The sequence below is a fragment of the Anneissia japonica genome, unplaced genomic scaffold (genome assembly GCF_011630105.1).
Source record: "Anneissia japonica isolate Jap-2015-1 unplaced genomic scaffold, ASM1163010v1 scaffold284975_len822289_cov185, whole genome shotgun sequence".
In the NCBI taxonomy this organism is placed as follows: domain Eukaryota; kingdom Metazoa; phylum Echinodermata; class Crinoidea; order Comatulida; family Comatulidae; genus Anneissia; species Anneissia japonica.
The window spans coordinates 239,270-258,324 of record NW_022699685.1 but is presented as its reverse complement, the minus strand read 5'-3'; the positions used below and the strand labels follow the sequence as shown (position 1 = coordinate 258,324).

Sequence of the window (19,055 nt, the reverse complement as noted above, 5' to 3'; positions counted from 1 at the left end):
GACGCTCGTCGGTAGTAGTAACGTACGTTTTACGTTCCTATTTACATCGAATAGGACGGCAGGTCGCCTGCATGTGTCTAGTAAAAATAATAATAAAATAACTAATTGCTGCAACTGGTTAGTCCGACAGGTGTTTCTATTTTTTCCATTATTCAATTAGCTGTACCCACGATTTATTTCATAATTGTGGCTTCCACGTTGTGATAAATGGGCTTAGGTACATGTTCTACGTATTGCCTTGTGCACACTGAGTACCTAATAAAAATTATAATAATGATAATGGTCATGATAATGACGGTATAATGGTAAAGAAGATGGCAATGAGGATAATGAGATTCGAGAATAAGCATGACAATGACTATTGACATTGGTGATGGTGATAATAAATAACATAGCCTATAACAAGAGCAATGTTGTTTTTTTTTTTTGTTTTTTATTTTTTATTCTGTTGATTTTGTTCATTCTTTTAAATATTTGGGGACAATTTTTGAGGATAATCTTTCTTGGGAACTTAATACTGATACCATTGTCAATAAAGGACAGCAGAGACTTTATCTGTTAAGGAAACTAAACTATTTTAATGTTGATAAACATTTTCTTAAGATTTTTTATAACTCATTCATTGAAAATGTACTCTCTTTATCTGTTGGTTTTACAATGTTAAGGTTAAAGAGAAAAATTCACTACATAAAATAGTTAACTAAGTTCTAAAATAATGGGTTGCCAGCTGCGTAGTTTATCTTCCCTTTGTAATAGACAGATTTTAGATAAAAGTAAAACTATCTTAAAAATCAGTAATCATGCAATGTTTAATGATTTTGAGCTTCTACCACATGGGCGTCGTTTCCGGTGTCCGGTGAGTAAAACAAATAGATGTAGAAATTCGTTCCTACATGTTGCCGTTCGACTCCTTAATAATGAGTAGGGCTACTTCTTATACTTTTTTAAATCAACGATTCTTTTTTTTTCATTGTATATTTTTCTGTGTTTTATATTTTTAATGTCATGTTTTTTATGATGCTTGTAATGTCAACCTGATTTGAATTGCCCCATTTGGGATTATTAAGATTTATTGAATTGAATTGAATAACAATAACCATCAGTAACACATTAATAATGTTTTCCTTTTCTTATTTTTTTTTGCTTCTTTCAGATGCGAATAGCAATCGTCTTCTGCCTGGAAGCATATACAAAATGGAAGAAGGTATACCGAACTCAACGTTCGATCTACTTTTGCCCAACACCACACCGACAAATTCATGTGTGAGTTTTATTAACTTCCTCGACTACAAGGATAAGCTATATTTAGCGGCAACTGTGATAATCGCTGTAGTAGCACTCATTGGCAACTTACTCGTTATATTATCCGTAACACTAAATAGACACATGCGCACAAGCTCAAATTATGCAATGCTGAATCTTGCTGTTGGTGATTTTCTTTTGATGTGCTTTATCCCGATTTTAGAATTTAAAATTCGATTTCAACCATTCGGTACGACGGCATTTCGGTGCAAATTCTTTAATGCCATCAGCACAATAATACAAGGAGTTACTATTTTCACGGTTCTGAGTTTGAGCGTAGACCGCTATAAAGCTGTCGCACAGCCCAAGTCTCGTAGCAACTCAAACCCTGTAAACTCGCTTCTTTTCAAACTTGCCTTCATTTGGCTAGTCTCAGTTGCGTTTAGTGTTCCGCTTGTTTATTTTTCACAAATCATTTCGCTCTGCGGCTACTCCTGGTGCGAGTTCCTCGAACATGGCACAAAAGAGTCAATTGCATACGCGATAATTCGATTAGTATTCATGTATATTGTACCCATGATTGTTGTTGTGCTCTTTTATATAATGATGGCAATGAAATTAAACGATCAACCAGCATCATTCAGTTCATCGACCGGCACAAGTAGGTCGCAGGCCGCTCGCAAACACCTCGCAATAACTGTGCTAGTGATTGCCATTCTGTTTGCCATTTGTTGGTTTCCATTCAATGTCCGTTTGTTGCTAATGGAGTTCTACCCATTACTTGATGAGACCTGGGTCAAAAACTTCAATGATTTCTCAGTTATCTTCTTTTACTTCAATTCGTGCGTCAACCCGATTGTGTTATACACACGAAGCCCTCTTTTTCGAAAGTATTTCAGAAGATATCTTTTGCTGGGGTATGTGCAAACTGGTGACGATTATGCACCCACCAACGACAACACAGGGGCGACAAACATCACTGCTCAACAGACTAGCGAAACCGTGTAATGCGGTTTCAATAAGTAGTCTTATCAAAATGCATTTTGTGATACAAGCAGCCTACCTTATTTGAATGCATATGACATTGTGCCAAACTATTAACATTCGCTCTTGATATGTAGATGAAAAATCATAGGTACGATCACTCCATGCAATTTTGATACTCGAGAGGCAGCTTATGACTACAACATACTCGAAGTGGGTGAACAGTTTTCAGATGTGTTTGCAGAATAAGTCTGAACGAGAATTCTTAACGGACGAACTAGCTCTATATCGACGAACCAATCGACGAACACAATTGCAATTCAATGCAATTGAAACATGTGTTGTATTTGAGAGAAAGAGAGGAAGTAGACACTTACACTCCCAGAAGGTTACCTCCATACTTCCATGAAACATCAAAAACGTAATTAGACAACAATGCATAGTATTAACACATTACTATTCTATCATTATATTATAATGATATGCCACCGACGTCATCGCAGATTTACAACGTTGTTACAATTTTGTAACACTGGCTCTGTGAAAACGCTGACATTGGAAGCATGGTTGTCTCACTGCAGGAATTTGCCAAAAGAGCACCAACCTGTTCGACAGTTGTTGAGGTGAGGGTCCGAATTAAAGGCCGCCTAGAGACTTGGTCAGGTTCCGGAGTATAATTGTGGGGTTCGTGAATGGGTTCCATGGAGATACTGAATTTTAGTTTGGTGAATCTATAAGAGACAATGTTGGCCTTATGTCACGGTATCAGTGGTAGAATTTGTGGACGTTGTGCCAATGAATCATTAACAGTGTTAGCGGACGCTGCATCACGGTAACAGTGGCAGAATTTGCGGACGTTGTGCCAAGGAATCATTGGCAATGTTGGTAGACGTTGTGTGATGGTATCAGGGAAGCAAGGAATCAATGACGGGGTTATTGGTCGTTGTATCAAGGTATTAGTGGCAGTGTTAGCGAATTTTTGTCAAGGAATCAATGACAGTGTTATCGATCGGACGTTGTGTCACAGTATCAGCGACAATTTTAGCGGACGTTATGCAAGCAATCTAGGCAGTGTTAAGAGGACGTTGTGTCACGGTATTAGTAGGAGTGTTAGCAGACGTTGTGTCACGGTATCACATTAATCCGAGAGAACTACCAATATTGTTTAACATGAATAAATCAAAGTTAATTTGCGTAAAGGCGGGCACTCACTGCGCGTCGTACGACGGCTGTACGACCGTTGGCCGACGAATCCAACTCCACTCCTGCGAGCGTGAGACGAGGCTACGCCGTCTGAACGGATTGTCATTAAAAACGACACATCGTGGCTTTGCATTCCGCAGAGCATCGCGTCGGCCGACGACCGCCGGGCGCAGTGAGTGGCCATCTTAAGTTGTAAGCCTAAGTACATTAGGCTGTTATCCAAACTTCGTGTAGGTTTGCGTTAAAGCTTGTCTAACTTTGGTGGTTCCCAATGAATTCCATTGTCAGGTGAATGACATAGGTTTTTAAGCGTTTCTTGTAATTGTGTCAAAACAGTCTATTTCTGTAGGCCTAATGTGAACCGAGCGTAGGCCTACCGTACTCGCGCGAATAAGCGCCCGGGCGCTTAAAATAATTTTGCAATTTGCAATATGAAAACAGAGTGGAAATTGAGGGGGCGCTTATGGAAATAGATGAAAATCGAGGGGTTCTTATGGGAAATTATTAAATTCAAGAGGCACTTTTTGAATGAAAAAAGATTATATAAGGACATTACGAATGGTGGTTAGGCGGAAAAGATAATCGTCCAGAGAAACATGGCACATGACAAGAATGCGTGAATATTTACATAACAGCAGAATAGCAGATTCAATTAGTGGTGGTGGGTAGTGGTTAGCTTGTTGGCCATCGGCCGATTGAGATTAGCAGGATGGCAAGATCATTGTATTTTTTCTTGAAAACTCAGATGAAAATGTGCTAAAGGTCGGAAAAAGAAAAAGAGGATTAGGAGGCATAGACAATGTAAAAAGAGCAAAGTTGGAAATATACTGTCTGTCCAGGGATCGGAGCTCTCATCTGTCCAAGAGAAATATCCTCATTTTGATATTGACCTAAGAAGAATGATATTCCACTCCGACTGCAGCTCAAATCATGCCAACAAACACAGTCCCAGGATTGATTGGATTTATTGACTTGCTAAAAAGAAAATCTTATGATATTATATAGGGCGCTTATTCAAACGGGGCGCTTAAGGAAATTTTCACGTTAGGAGCTGAGGGGCGGTTATTCGAGAGAGGCGCTTATTCAAACGGGGCGCCTATTCGCGCGAGTACGGTATGTACCCCACTGCAATAGTGAGGATATCCTATGCTCCCTTAGGCTAGCACCAGTATTAATGTGAATGATTGTTAAGTTGAAAGAGTCCAGTCAAAATGTTTGATACCCGGGTTCGAATATCATATCACATCTGTTTAGCCCTTTTGCCTCCGCTGTACATATTGTAAGCAAGGTACTTTAATTACTTTTAATGGTTGTATGAAAGAATCTTGTGGCATTGAATTAGATTTTGGGCACAGAACTAGTGGGCCACGGGGAGGGCACGTTAACCCCTCCCCCCACCGTTTTTACACTAGTTTGTTTATTTAAGTGCATATCAATATTATGTATTGAGATAAAATTTAAAAAAAAGATAGAATACAAATGCCACACTCCCCTTTTGAAATTTCTGGATCCGCCCCTGTATTTTGTCTCATGTGCAGTGCGTTACATTGCAATTGGACATTACTCCTACTGGAAGCGGAGGACGTTGCATGGTTACCTTATGCATCAGTGGTAGGTGGTGATAAGTCAAGGTGGTTTGACACACTACCTTCCAATTCAGATACCGTGCAATTGTATTATAATGTTATAATGGCCTGTCTCTAGGGTGGTACGGGTCAGGACAAGAATATGTTGTGCTCAACTTTTCGACTTTCAAAAACTTTATTACCCTAAACCATGAGTTCTCAGCTATGTCGCAATAGGGCCAAAATTGTTCACTGAATAAATTTGAAAGGCCAGGGCAGGAGGTGTACTTTGGCGCGTAGCGACATTTGAGTGCAGCAGGCGCGAACAGGAAGGAGGAATTTGGAGGAGGTATCCCCCAGCAATTAGATTTTTAAAAAAAATAATAAGCCGGTAGACATCAAGCATCAAGCGAGCGACAGTGCGAGAGGCCGAAAGTTGGTGTGTCTGTGATTTCTTTTCTTTCCTGTTTGCTGCGATAGATCTTCCGATTTGATTGATTAAATCGCTTGTGAGGCTTGAATATATAGGCCGCATAACACGCATCGCGGACCGGAGATGGCCCACGGGCCGCCGGTTGAGAACCCCAGACTCAAGCTTTTAAAAATCTGGTGCTATTGAAGTCAGACTCTAATGTAGTTACAGGTATGTAGTAATAGGCCTATGTTTGTATAAACATAGCAATCATAATGTATGATATAAATGTATATGTATTGATATTCATGGTGGCGCCAGGATTTGACAAACGGGGGACCGATGTCCCCAGCGCGGAGGTGGCCGGGCGGGGGAGGCGGGCAACAATGAACTCGACGGTTCAGAGAGATTTTTTCAAACGGGAGCATAAGTGGGTGGGACCATCGGTTATGTATTTGAAAGGCTTATTAGGCCTACATTTAATCGATTTCACATTCTGTAAAACGAGTCTCACATTCTGTAAAACTTGATTTTCTCCCCGATGAATCTTTTGGAATGGAGTTGAAGGGCTTGGTGGTTAAGATGCTTGCCTTTTAATCCCAGCGTCCTGTGTTCAATTCCTGTCAGTGTTGCTGGATTTTTTTCTCACGACCAAAACAGTTCCTCTCCCTAAAACCTCATTGAGAGTTATCGTGTGTCTATGCTTGTCTTGTGAAAGGGATTGTCACCTACAAGTAGGACAGAATAGATTCGCTATTGAAAATCCTTGGTGTATGTGTTAATGTGTGCCTAAATAAATCTTTAAAAAAAATTATATTCCTCTCCCCGAAAGGAGTGGCTAGCTCTTCCTGACGGAGAAGCCCTGGACCTTCTCTGCCCCTTCCCCTATCGGCGTCACTGATGCTGATATTATAGTGTGTGTTCACTGTAGGCCTAGATTCATATAGTAATGACGGTAACAGGGGATGACATGGCGTTATATATAAATTGTAAATAAGCCTATTAATGAATTTCGTTCAATAAAAATGGGCATGGATGTCTTGTGTAAACATCAATTGTTGACATTTTTTTTATTGTATGCGTTATATTAGACCTAGTACTATTGTACATAAATTGAGCCTCCTTGTCTGCTACAACAGTAGTCATTGTGTTCATAATCATTATCATCATCATTGTAATCATTATAATCACCACAAGTTTCTTTTTGCTAGAAACATATTTACTTAAAACTTAGATGTGACGTTTCCGTGATTGTCCGTGATTGTCCGTCCACCTTCAGCTGGCCTGCGTGTGCTTGCTTTATGATTTTGAGCACCTAGTACATTTTGCGCCCCCAAAATTAAGTCTGAATACTGTTGGGTGTTGGGTCTCGTCCCCTTGGGTTGTTTATTTTTTAGGAATCTTATTGTAAATTTGGGGTTCCAGCAGCGTGAGCGAGGTGGTGACTGGCCCCCATTGCAAGATTTTATTTTATTTTAATTTTTTATTCGACTTTATCACCGAGGGTGACCAAAGACAGTGGTATGCCGAAAACAAACTTCAAGAAACCACAAAAGCTATAGTACAAAAATATATAAAAAGAAAGTACTCACAATTAAAAATATATATTAATTATGAATCAATAACGTATGTGCATTGAAAATAAACAATGCATTAATTAACTCAATAAAAAATAAGATTATCAAAAATTTAGTTAATAGCATTAAATAGTCATTTAGAAAAATATATACAATTTTTATATATAAAATTGGTGCGGTCTATTTAGGTTTAGGCGGAACTGTCAACGCGCATATATTCTGGGACTGGCTACACTGCCCATACCTACGCCACTAGAAAGGTCTACAACTCCACAATTCATGACTACTTTTTAAATTCTTTTAAGTAACTTTTCTTACTTAGAGTATCTTTACTTAGAGTATCTTTACATTCCAATTTGGACCATGGTGGTTAGATGCGGGTCATGATCAGTAATACTATAGCCGTTTGTGCCTTATTCAGGCGATTTTTTTTATCTTGGTAATGTATTTAGGCCTACGTAATTAGATTTATAGGCCTATCAAACTTAATACCGAACCGGTCTCAGAACGTTTGAGGTGTGGACTAGCTCTTACAGTAACTTGCTTCTTCCCTAAGTGTATCTTCATGTCGGAGCTACCCAGCAAGGCCGCCACAAGGGATCCAAGAGAGCAAAGTACCCCTCGTCGGGGACCTCTGGACCCCCACTTGAACCCCCTGTCGGTGAATTTCCAGCAGGGTCGTCGGGGAAAAAGTCTCGAGCGCCAAAAGTACAATTTAAGCATGCCTTATAATAAGCTGTCAAATTTTAGGGATAAAAAACTCCGTATGTGCGAGGTGTTGTATAATATTGCGATCGTATGGGTTACGGTGGTGCCGCCAGATTTTCCCCGACAAGGGGCTGGAACCTACGACGGGGGTAGTACCCCCGACAGTGGGACTCTTAACTATTGTTGTAAACTTGTATTTTTGAAGTATGTGATGGCCCCACTTAGCTGGATGAGCTACAGTACCCTGCTTAAATGGGGGGTTAGTACCCCCGATAGGGGGACTCTCAATTTGTATGGTTTTTCTATCAAATTATAATTTAATTTTTAAATAAAGAATCCCATAATTAACACAAAATTCTTTTTATAATATTTCCCCGGCCGGGGAAGGAGGAGGGGAAAACGTTCAGGTGTGGACCCCCTTGTCGGGGAGCTTCGACCCCTCGTCGGAGAATTCTTGGCCCCCTGCTACCCAGTATACCGGTACAGCTACTCTCATCTGTCCACAACAGGGGAATTATGGACTCCAGTACACCGGGGTAACCACTACTCGTTTCGAAAGATGGACTGGGTTGTGACATGAGCCAATTGTGTACATTGGGCCTACGGTTTATAATCCTTATCCGAAAAGACTGTTCTACCTCCAGAACCATAGGCGAGCCATTCGACTCGCCAAAAAAAAGTATATCCCTCTTTTTTATTTAGCAATAGCGCCACCAACTTGCCTTCCTGAGCGGCAAACTTACAAAATTACACCTCCGCCTGTGCCCCCTCACCAGTACATCCCATAAACCAACACCCTATGCAAACTCGTAATTTAGCCTTACTTGCATTTCAAGTAGGCCTATATAAGTCTAATTCGATAATTTGTTCAATGCGCCTGTATAATAAACAATGTTATTTTCTCTTATCTTTCAATGAGAAGAATATTGTTCCACTAGCTTATAGGCTATATCTTATTCTGAACTAACATAATTCCATCAAATATGTAGGCATAAACTAAAAATTGAAAAATTTAACCTTTAAAAAAAATAATGATTTATCTCAAATTACGCATTTACAATTGACGTGTAATTTGAGGAAAAAATTGTCTATTTTCTCAAAAATTACATGTTTGTCATCCCGTTTCAAGTGCGGCAAAAATACCCAAGTCGACGGTAATAAAAGTGTGAACATTTTTTAGAGCTTCCGCTCCGACATTGGTCTATAGAAATAATCGAGTATTAGCTTCCAAACAAAGTAGAATAAATCCAATTCACAGGTGCTAGCCTACGGTGTTTTTTGCGGATGTATAGCGCCACTTAAAGCCTATACATTTTCAGGTCACGCTTAGATCACACACGTACCATATCATTGGAAGGCGGTAGAGGCCTGTCATAGATGTTGCATTTCTGTCTTGATTCATTCATTTGTAAATTGAGTTATTTTATGGGCATCATTCCGTTCATTTTTCAATATGGCTACTGCGATTATATTTCTCGCATTATTATTTTGTGGCGCACATAGAGTTTTAGCAGAGGCATTTGAACCAGTAAAAACGGGTAAAGTCGATGATAGGCCACCGAACGTTGTAATGTTCCTTTTGGATGACACGGGATTAGGGGATTTAGGTTGCTATGGAAACAAGAGTGTAAAAACTCCAAATATCGACAAGATATCAAGAGAAGGAATGAAATTCAACCGAATGTACGCCAACCCATATTGTTCACCTAGTCGTGCTGCCATACTTACAGGTAAGTTTATTTCGACTGTTTGCCAGTGCCATGACGGCCAATTGTACATTTTTAAAATTAAATTCAATTAAATATATTTTGCTTATCAACTTTGGCCCCTTTAAGATAACCTATTTGTATTTGATAGCAGACAGTAAACTTATTATTAAAAAAAATGTAATAGAAACCACATTTTGTTGAACCACAATATTTAATAATAATATACACATATACTCTCTATAATAAAAGCTCGCGGCAATTTACTTCTGTGTAAATCGCTATCGACATCTGGTTGATATCTGATATGGATTGCAGACATCAGAAAACTAAAGCACATCACGATTTCAAGCACGTTATTATACTATCAACAGAATTGCTAGACAAAATACAATGTGTGAACACCGTTTTACATCAAAATCAAAGCGTGTTAAAATAAAAATATTGCATTGTATCGAGAGTGAGGTTGACCCAAATTCACAACAACAAGAGTATTCACTCACTCAATGTATACACTAAGTGTATAGAAAATTGGAGACCCTAAAAAACACACAAAGTTATGTTTGTATTAGAGTGTGATGATAATAATTAGCACCAAAATGGGAACTGTCAGGGCTCAAAGGCATACTGAATAATGCTGTCGAGTGAGTGAGTGAGTGGTTGGTAGTTGGTTTGCTCCGTCAAAAAGCGTCTTAAAACGTTGTTTTGCTGCAACTATCAATAACCGAAAGGAATATGTCTCTCATTTGTGATTGATATTCAATTATTATTGCACCTTCTATTTTAAGTCGGTATGGTGAAAAAGACGGAAAAATTGGATGTAAGCCCCACAAATCAATTGGCCCTCCATTGCTACAGCTGGAATCTGCCGCTACGCCTAATATAGCGGATGAATCCCTGATGCGCGAATTTCAAAAGCTGTCGACAGACTTGTGGGGAATTCGAGGCCAGCTGGATTTTGTGCTATAGAACCAGCAAGCCATACTTACTAGGATGGACAATATGGAAACCAAGGAAATTCAATTGGAAAAAATCTATCGAATTCACGAACGTTTAAATAGCTGACTAATAAGGTAGATAATTTAACGAGTGATTTCAATGATTTATCATCTACTGCTGAATCAGATAAATCAAATTTTACGTTAATCTAGATCATTCAATTTTCGTTTTGGAGGCGTTATCGGAAGACAGAAATGAAAATGCAATGGAGAAAATAAAGGATTTGATCAGTAATAGGCCTACACTGAACTTGCCTAACGTCATTATAGAAAATGCTCACCGAACAGGTAAGCCTCGTGGGTCTAATGATAAACCTAGGCACATAGTTGCAAAATTTATTTACCGTCCTCAGCGCTACGAAATTTTTACCAAGGCAAGAACTTTGCTAAAGGACAGCAATAAATTTGTCAGAAATGATCTATGCGAAGCTGATTTGCTTAAAAAACGAAGCCTCCGAGACGTGATGACAAAGGCTTATAGTGAGGGGAAGAAGCCATCATTCCGTAACGGAAACCTCTATAAATGGACGATTGCACATCTAAAACAAGTCCGATACGACCGGTACTAGAACTATACAAAACTTGATATAAACATTATTATTTGTTTATGAAGACGGAGCAAGTAAACTAACTGTTTCTGTATTATTTTTATAACTCGCTGAAAACTCGACAAAAGAAATAACGAGTCATGAGATTCTTTATTATTGATATTTTTTTAAATTATTTATTTACAAGTGTTGATACTTATTTGTTATCTTGCAGTATATTTTTGTGTTCGCACTTTTAATAGTGTCATGTTTTAAATTATAAAATGTGCTTTATGTACCGGAAATTCAAATTTAACACCTGATTCGACGTCGTGCATATCTTGCAATATTACAGTACACTTGAAATGTAATAATAAATCAGAAAACTGTCTCTGTTTAAACTGTGCCAATATTATTTTTCCTTTTAACCATATTTTAGATGACACCGAATTTGTTCATGAAGTTCAACATTTTTTCTAGATCATAAGTTAAACTTTGAGAAAATAAGCTCTCTCAATTTAACCTTTGATATTGATTTGTATGATAGCAATGCAGATAGTAACTTATTCTTAATTTTTCTTTTAGCACCTTTCATCTAAATGCCAGAAGCTTAGTTAAGCACTTCGATGGAATTAATGATTTCTTAAATACAATCAGTCACGAATTGTGTTTTTCAGAGACGTTTTTTAACACTAATAAAACCAACTTTCCTTTTTAGTATACCTGGCTATAACTTATTGCACAATTCAAGATCTGATAGGCCAGGAGGTGGTGTCGCCATATACCTAGATCAGAGACTACAGAATGCGTAATGATCTTTCCTCTATTATTTCTAGTAATGCCGAATCTATTTTTATTGAAATCAATGCTCAACATAAAAATATTATTCTTGATCTACAGAAATCCTGACTTATCAGTTAATACTTTTAATTAAAAAAATTTCCAAAATCCTTGGAAATTATAAATAAAAAAACCAAAACTTCGTACCTTACTGGTGATTTCAACGTTAATTTACTAAATTGTAAATACCCACTGCCAAATATCTGAATTCATTAATAATATGTTTAATTTTAATTTTTATACCTTAGCTACTAAACCAACACGAATTACAACCAAAACTGCAACCCTCATTGATAATATTTTTTCTAATAAAATTATTGAAAAAAATTGCATCTGGTATTTTCTATTCTGACATATCTGATCACTTTCCCGTTTTCTTTTTAAACAATAGCATTTCAGCTGACATACACGTCAGATTAACCAACAGCCTAAACATGTATTTATAACTAAACTTAATAATAAAACAATTTCTAATTTTAAAAATGAGTTGTCTAATACAAATTGGTCTGATCTATATAATAAAGGTGACCCAAACTCTTCTTTTAACTTATTTAATTCTACATTTAAGTTGGTATATAACAGGCATTTTAAAAAACAAAAATGTAGACGGAATTTACGCAAAGAAAAAAGCCTTGGATTTCAAATTCACTAATTAAGTCCATTGATACCAGAAATACTGTGTACACAAATTTAAAATCGCAAAACTTATTCCAATTCATAAAAAAGAAGACATACGTCAGTTTAATAATCATAGGCCTATTTCATTACTCCCCTGCTTATCCAAAATATTTGAACGATTAATTTACAAAAGACTATTTTTGCGAACATAATATTATTTATAATAGACAATATGGCTTTAGAAAACAATATTCCACTTACCTTGCATTAATTGACATCCATAACAAAATAAATTATGCTTTAAGCAAAAACGAAGTAACAATTGGAATTTTCCTTGATTTGTCGAAGGCCTTTGATACCATTATTCACGATATTCTTATTCATAAGCTTGAACATTATGGTATCAGAGGCTTCCACTACAATTAATTCAAAGCTACTTGTCAAACAGTCTATAACTTTTTTTTTTTTAATTCTGTGGGGGTTACCCACAACGTGCGGTGTATCTCAGGGCTCGATCTTAGGACCTCTCTTGTTTCTAATTTATGTTATTGATATTCCAAGTTGTTCTAAATTATTTAACTTTACATTATTTGCAGATGACACAAATATTTTCTATTCGCATAAAAATAAAAATATATTATTTCAAAAAATGAATCAAGAGTTAATTAAAATATCAGACTGGTTTAAACTAAATAAATTATCTTTAAACATTTCTAAAACAAATTCTATTATATTTAATAAATCTAAAACTACTAAATTTAAAGATGACCTATACATGGATAATGCTAAAATTACTCGTCTAAACTAAATTTTTAGGCGTTACAATACACTCTAATTTAAATTGGAAGCCCCATATTGATCGTGTAGCTAATATAATTTCTCGAAATTTAGGAATGATAAACAAATAAAAGCTTTATCTGCCGTCCAATATTCTATTAATTTTATATAGCACTCTTGTTTTACCGTACATTTCTTACGATAATATTGCATGGGGCAGTAAATACGAACAAATTCGAATCATTATGTCCTTAAGTTTGGAAAGTACGAAATATGTCAAACTCTTTCTCCTTCAAAAACGTACTTTGCGTATTTTTGTGCACATGCATCATATAGGTCCCATACTAAACTTTTATTTCATAATTTTAAAGTTTCAATATATGACTTAAATAAACTTCAAATAGCTATATTTATGTTCAGATTATTTAAACAAACTTTAGCTTCTCAATTAAATGACTTTACATCAGTTTCCTCTGTTCACAATTATCCCACAAGATTTTCTACCGCAGCACATGATTTTATTATAGCCTCCTCCACATTATATTTTATATTTTTATGTTATTGGTGGAAAATAAAAGAAATCTGAATCTGAATCTGCATAGAGACTCGGGTCTCTAGAATGAAACATTCTTTAAAAGATGAAAAAATATCATCTGTTTTAGGTGAATAATTGTTTAAATTGTCTAAAAGAACATTTATTGTAGAAACGTCATGTCCTAACCTCCATTTGACTTATCACTTGACTACTACCGGGACCCAATAGGTAAAAACGAAATAATAAGCGTCCCCTACCAAACCCCACTTGTGCCCTGCCACTCGACCCCTCTGGGCCCCGCCATTAAGCCAATTGAGCAGCCCTGGAAGCCAGGGCCGATCTGGACGGCTCAATGAATTTATATTCCTGAACCCCCACATTAGATATGCAAACTGTACATGCGGTCCTTTCTGGTAAGTCCGCCCATTGGTAATGGTTGCAAAAAAAAAAAAAAAAAAAAAAAAAAAAAAAACACACACACACTTTAGCGTAAACATTATACGTAAACGGGAGAGTTTGTGAACAAGCACGTATCCCTGGCCCTTATTTAACTGGTCAGTTCTCCGGCAAGATTCATTTTCCTCGATTGAGGATGATGATAAAAAGGATGATGATGATGATAATGATGATGATTTCTTCAGTGGAGCTGAATAGTTTAGCGGTTAAGATGCTTGCCTTCTAATCTCTGGGTCCTGGGTTCAATTCCTATCTCAGGACTTTTCCTCACGACTAAAATCAACTCCACTCCCCTAGGCCTCATAAAGCGACTTGGATTGTATGGTTTATAAGCATCGTTCCATCATGTAAGTGGCGAATGTACTTGCTGTTTGATGTGAAGGAAATAGGAAATTAATAAATAAATAAAAATGATGATGTTAATTGTGGTAATGATGATGGGAATGAAGATGATAATGATATTGAATGTTACCGGTACTAATAATACTACCTACTAAAACGTTAACTTACTCTTATATTTTAAATTTAATAGGCCTATATAATATCGATCGCCCAACACCGAACACAAGCCCAAATTCATTGACAGGAACAATGCATTTGCACAAACCAGCATTTCGGAGAAAAATCGGAGATCTTTAAGATCAAACCAAGTGTAACTGCGTTTTCCAAGGCCTCCATCTTAGATGAAAAAGCCAACTTTACAGTTCAAAAGAGGCCAGCATTTTTAGAGGTGGTATCTACTAGACGTTTAATTTTAGATATGTGAAAACACTGTCTATAATATTGATCATAAAGGTAGCTACGCGAAATTACGGTTACAAAATTAAGCTCTGTAGAGGATGTTCTTGCAGACTATTTGATTGAGTCACAGCACCATGGATCATCTATTCCGGAGGTGAATTGGGCTCCCATTCTTTATTTCATTACCAAAATATACTGTTTCCCTGTGCTTTTTTATGCTTTCTTTCGAAATTTCGCTCCAGCATAAATAACGCATTTTGATTTCATCTAAGAGGAATAAAATACTGTAATATATTTATGAATTTCTGAATAAACATACTAATCACAAATAATGTGTCAGGGCAATTTGTGAACAAGCGATGACGTATTAGAGACCATGTGTCTGTAATTTATTGCTTTGAGGCCACAAAGTTTATGTTTTCTCAGAAGTTGATGAACTTGATTATGACGTAGGCAAGAGAACATGTGTCTGTATTTTATTGCTTTGAGGGCAAAAGTTTGTTTTCTCAGAAGTTGATGAACTTGATTATGACGTAGGAATATCGCATTATTAGCTCTTTTACATTATTTTTCATGGAACACGAAGACGAAGACAATGATTTATTGAATGAAGAAAATGTCAAGCAGGCCTACCAACTCGAAAATTTGTCAGATTAGCACTTGACTCAATTTCGAAACCTTATTGAAAGGCCTATTATTATTATTATTATTATTATTATTATTATTATTATTATTATTATTATTATTATTATTATCCTAATCATCATCATCACCACCACTGTCATCAGCCTGCGTCTCAGAAAAGTAGATCTCAGTGCTATAAAAACGATTACCTTCTCAGATGAAAAAAAAAACACATCAACCAATTAACAAATTTTAAATATAAATGTCTTCTACTGTCCATAAATTACAAAAGTCAGTGATAAAAAGAAGGCTTTCTTTATTCATATTTTGGGCACAATATGAATTCATTACAAGCAAAGAGGTTATTCATGACGAGAACAGTTTACTTATTAGATTAGAGTGTAACTTCCCTGGGAAAATTCAGACAGGGACAAAGGATATCATCATGGATGTGCTGTTACTTACTTTGTATTAACATTCCACTGACACAGCAGATACTGTCTCTTATACACATCTAGATGTGTATAAGAGACAGCAATCTGGTACCTTAATACTTATCTGGTACCTTTATATATATATATATCCTTCGCAGTGATGGATTCAAGGGGGACCCAGCCGGCCCCCTCCCCTTCACCCGCTAAATTTTTAAAAATAAATAAAAATGGAGAAAAAAAAAGAAAATTCTACTAAAATTTTGAGTCTAAGAGTGCCATTTCCGGCCATCTACAGGTGCCGCAATCATAAATTTTTTTATATAGAGTATAGAGTATAGACCCTCCATCTGTGAAAGCCCCTCTTTGGGGCCCCTCTATTTCAAATTCCTGGATCCGCCACACGTGTAGTCGCAATACTACTGAGCATAAAATTGAAATTTAAAAAGAGGAGTAAAGGGAAAACCTCTTGATTGATTTTAAAAGTACTGTACATGCAAAGAATAAATTAGGGTGACTCTTTTAAGTTTATTTTATTTGTTTTTCATGGTTCGAATACGTAACAAGCTAATCACAAAATAATAAATCATTATTTTTATGAATGTTAGTTTGCACGAATTATAAAAGCGGACATGATTATTATTACCAGGATAAATTGAAAAAAAAACTTTTTTATGATGAGTATTTCAGTGGCAGATTCAAGGTGGTAGGGCAGCTGGTCCACCCTTCCTATTTTTTTCCCCAAAAATTTAAAGTGGAGAAAATAGAAAATTATATTCAAATTTAAGTCTGAGAGAGCCATTTCCGACCAACTAGAGGGGCCATAAAAATTAATTTTCTTACCCGCCCCGCCATGGTTGGGGCTGAGGTGGTCTACACTGTCTGTAAAAGTTCTCCCTATAGGCCGCCTCTATTTAAAATTCTTGGATCCGCCACTGCTTCGCTTGCCAGGGAAATAGACTAATGCAATTAGCATGGATCCAGTCGAACGTGATGTAACATAATTCGGCTTCACTTTAATTTGGTGTTTTGGTGAGTTTTTTTCTCTTTTCCCTCAGGGCAGGTCAGTCCTAAACCGTCTATCATCTAATAATGCAAACATTTACAACAATTGTTACTAAAAAGTTCCTTGGTTGTTAAATGCTCCCTGAAAATGTCAAGAAACTCATTTCCGGACATCTAAACACACAATTTTTTCGCGGCCTTTGCCCACTTCCTATAGTGGTACCACACACGAAGTGAGTTCCGGTCAGTTTTAAGCTGGTTAGGGGCCTGCGCGGTGTAATAATCTTTACACCTCAGTATGGTGCTATGCAAATCCCATTATTATTGTTAATATTACTTAAGTTAAATATATATATGGTTTTTTTTATAATAATTATTTTCCAATTACAGCTTGTATTTTAATTCAGATTGTAGGCGAATCCCATTTAGAATAAAAGTTTTTTTTTCTTGTTTTTTTTATTTTTATTTCTGTCTAATAATTTAGTTTATTCATGAAGGTGTACATCTAATCTAGCCTAATTTCCTATTTTAAACTATCGGGCCAACATAACAGTTTATAGGCTTATCCATAATTATTTCGAGTGCCCTTGGTGTTTAATGCTGCATTCACATCGGATCCGAACCGAGATTACTTCGGACCGCGTTTCCGTCGCGCTGAACGCCAGCATCCCTATTCTTACACACTAGTTCGATTTTCTGATCGGTTCGGTAGGCTTTCCAATCAGAAAACTCTGGTTCGATGTGAATGCAACTTTACACTGAAATATCCAAATCCTTCCACTGACACAGCAGATACATACACGGACGTGATAATTATATATGAATTATAGGCATTACACCTGCCCGAGGCAATTTCTTACTGAAGACTGATTGCAAAGGGCAGTTATGCACACGGGACGAACAACACGTTAACGTCCACTGTAGAATGAATAGACGAAGTTAAAAATCGTCCAAACCTAAGATCAATGGAGGCTTCGAACCAAGATTTTTGCTTCGTTGGGAAACGTCGTTGGGAAACATGCCATCGCGGACCTATTATATTAATTATACAACATTATATTATACATATAACATTGTTCGTATTCAATTATGTTGTTGATCATTATTACACTATATTTATATTCATATATTATCAGTCCTACTAGTTGTTCGAGGAATTTAATAGTAGTGATCAATTTTTATACTATAGCACTTCCCACTCACGTGACCACCCTTCACCACCGACGAAAAGAAATGCACATTATAATCTAATGGTGTCAGTTATGTTGCTTATAACACGACATATGAACACTAGTCAAATACTTATCAATTAAGCCAGTGGCATATCTAGGGTATCCTCCACCCCCAGAAAAAAAAGTACTCGCGTTGCTCAGTCGCCTCCCAAAAAATCCCCATCATCCCCTTCCCATTTCAAAACATTCAGATACTGAATTAGACCTATGTCATGGGTTGAGGTAGTCTGGTGTTCTAAATCATAACGTACCGTAATTGTTATGGCATGTCACAATTATGGCACTTATTATCACAATTGGCATGTCCGTCTAATGATGATAATGATGGTGGTGGTGGTGGTGGTGGTGGTGGTGGTGGTGGTGGTGGTGGTGGTGATGATGATGATGATGAAGATGATGATGGTAATGATGATGAAGATGATGATGTTGATGATGACAATAATATGCTGATGGCAGACGAATGTACAAGCATGATGATAACATGGCCATAATATCAACAACAAAAAATATCTCTCTTTTGATGTCACTCATCCATAATCAGGGCAATATTCTAATAATGATGGACAGTATTTTGGCATGTTTTGATAAGTCAAATATAGTAATATCATCGCAAATTGATGAGCCAATACAAATATTTATGTATTTGGAGGATCGTATTCATCATCCTAAATAAATATGCACTGAATGACAAGTATTTATATCTCTAACGCCAATCTGCAAAACTAACAACTAATAAGAACAAAAAATAAATACAAAGATTCAAACTACAATTAGTCACAAGAATAACAAGGTGTATCATTATTTAACTGCACTTGCCATTTCTAATTTCTATTCATTATGTGTTATTTATCTCACATTCCCATTCCTGTGAGCT

General features: G+C 36.7%; 2 protein-coding genes and 1 long non-coding RNA gene across 3 annotated transcripts in view; all 3 read left to right on the top strand.

Moving 5' to 3' along the window:
- Window positions 1-724: 724 nt before the first annotated feature.
- On the top strand, window positions 725-3,825 carry LOC117103046 (bombesin receptor subtype-3-like). Its single transcript, XM_033243511.1, has one exon. It carries the CDS (start codon window positions 1,117-1,119, stop codon window positions 2,248-2,250), a length of 1,134 nt encoding a protein of 377 aa, XP_033099402.1. The 5' UTR covers window positions 725-1,116; the 3' UTR covers window positions 2,251-3,825.
- Window positions 3,826-9,014: 5,189 nt separating this feature from the next.
- LOC117103052 (steryl-sulfatase-like) overlaps window positions 9,015-19,055 on the top strand; it is an 18,965-nt gene continuing 8,924 nt past the window's right edge. Inside the window, exon 1 of the mRNA XM_033243522.1 lies at window positions 9,015-9,421. Within this exon, the coding sequence (XP_033099413.1) occupies window positions 9,145-9,421 (277 nt within the window). The 5' untranslated portion in view covers window positions 9,015-9,144. The remainder of the gene's footprint in view (window positions 9,422-19,055) is intronic.
- On the top strand, window positions 9,616-14,164 carry LOC117103053. The gene is made up of 2 exons (XR_004444518.1): window positions 9,616-10,683; window positions 10,749-14,164. It is a non-coding gene; the product is annotated as an uncharacterized LOC117103053 (long non-coding RNA).

Coding starts and splice junctions, on each gene's coding strand:
- LOC117103046 (XM_033243511.1), top strand. CDS start 1,117: ATGTTTTCCTTTTCTTATTTTTTTTTGCTTCTTTCAGATGCGAATAGC.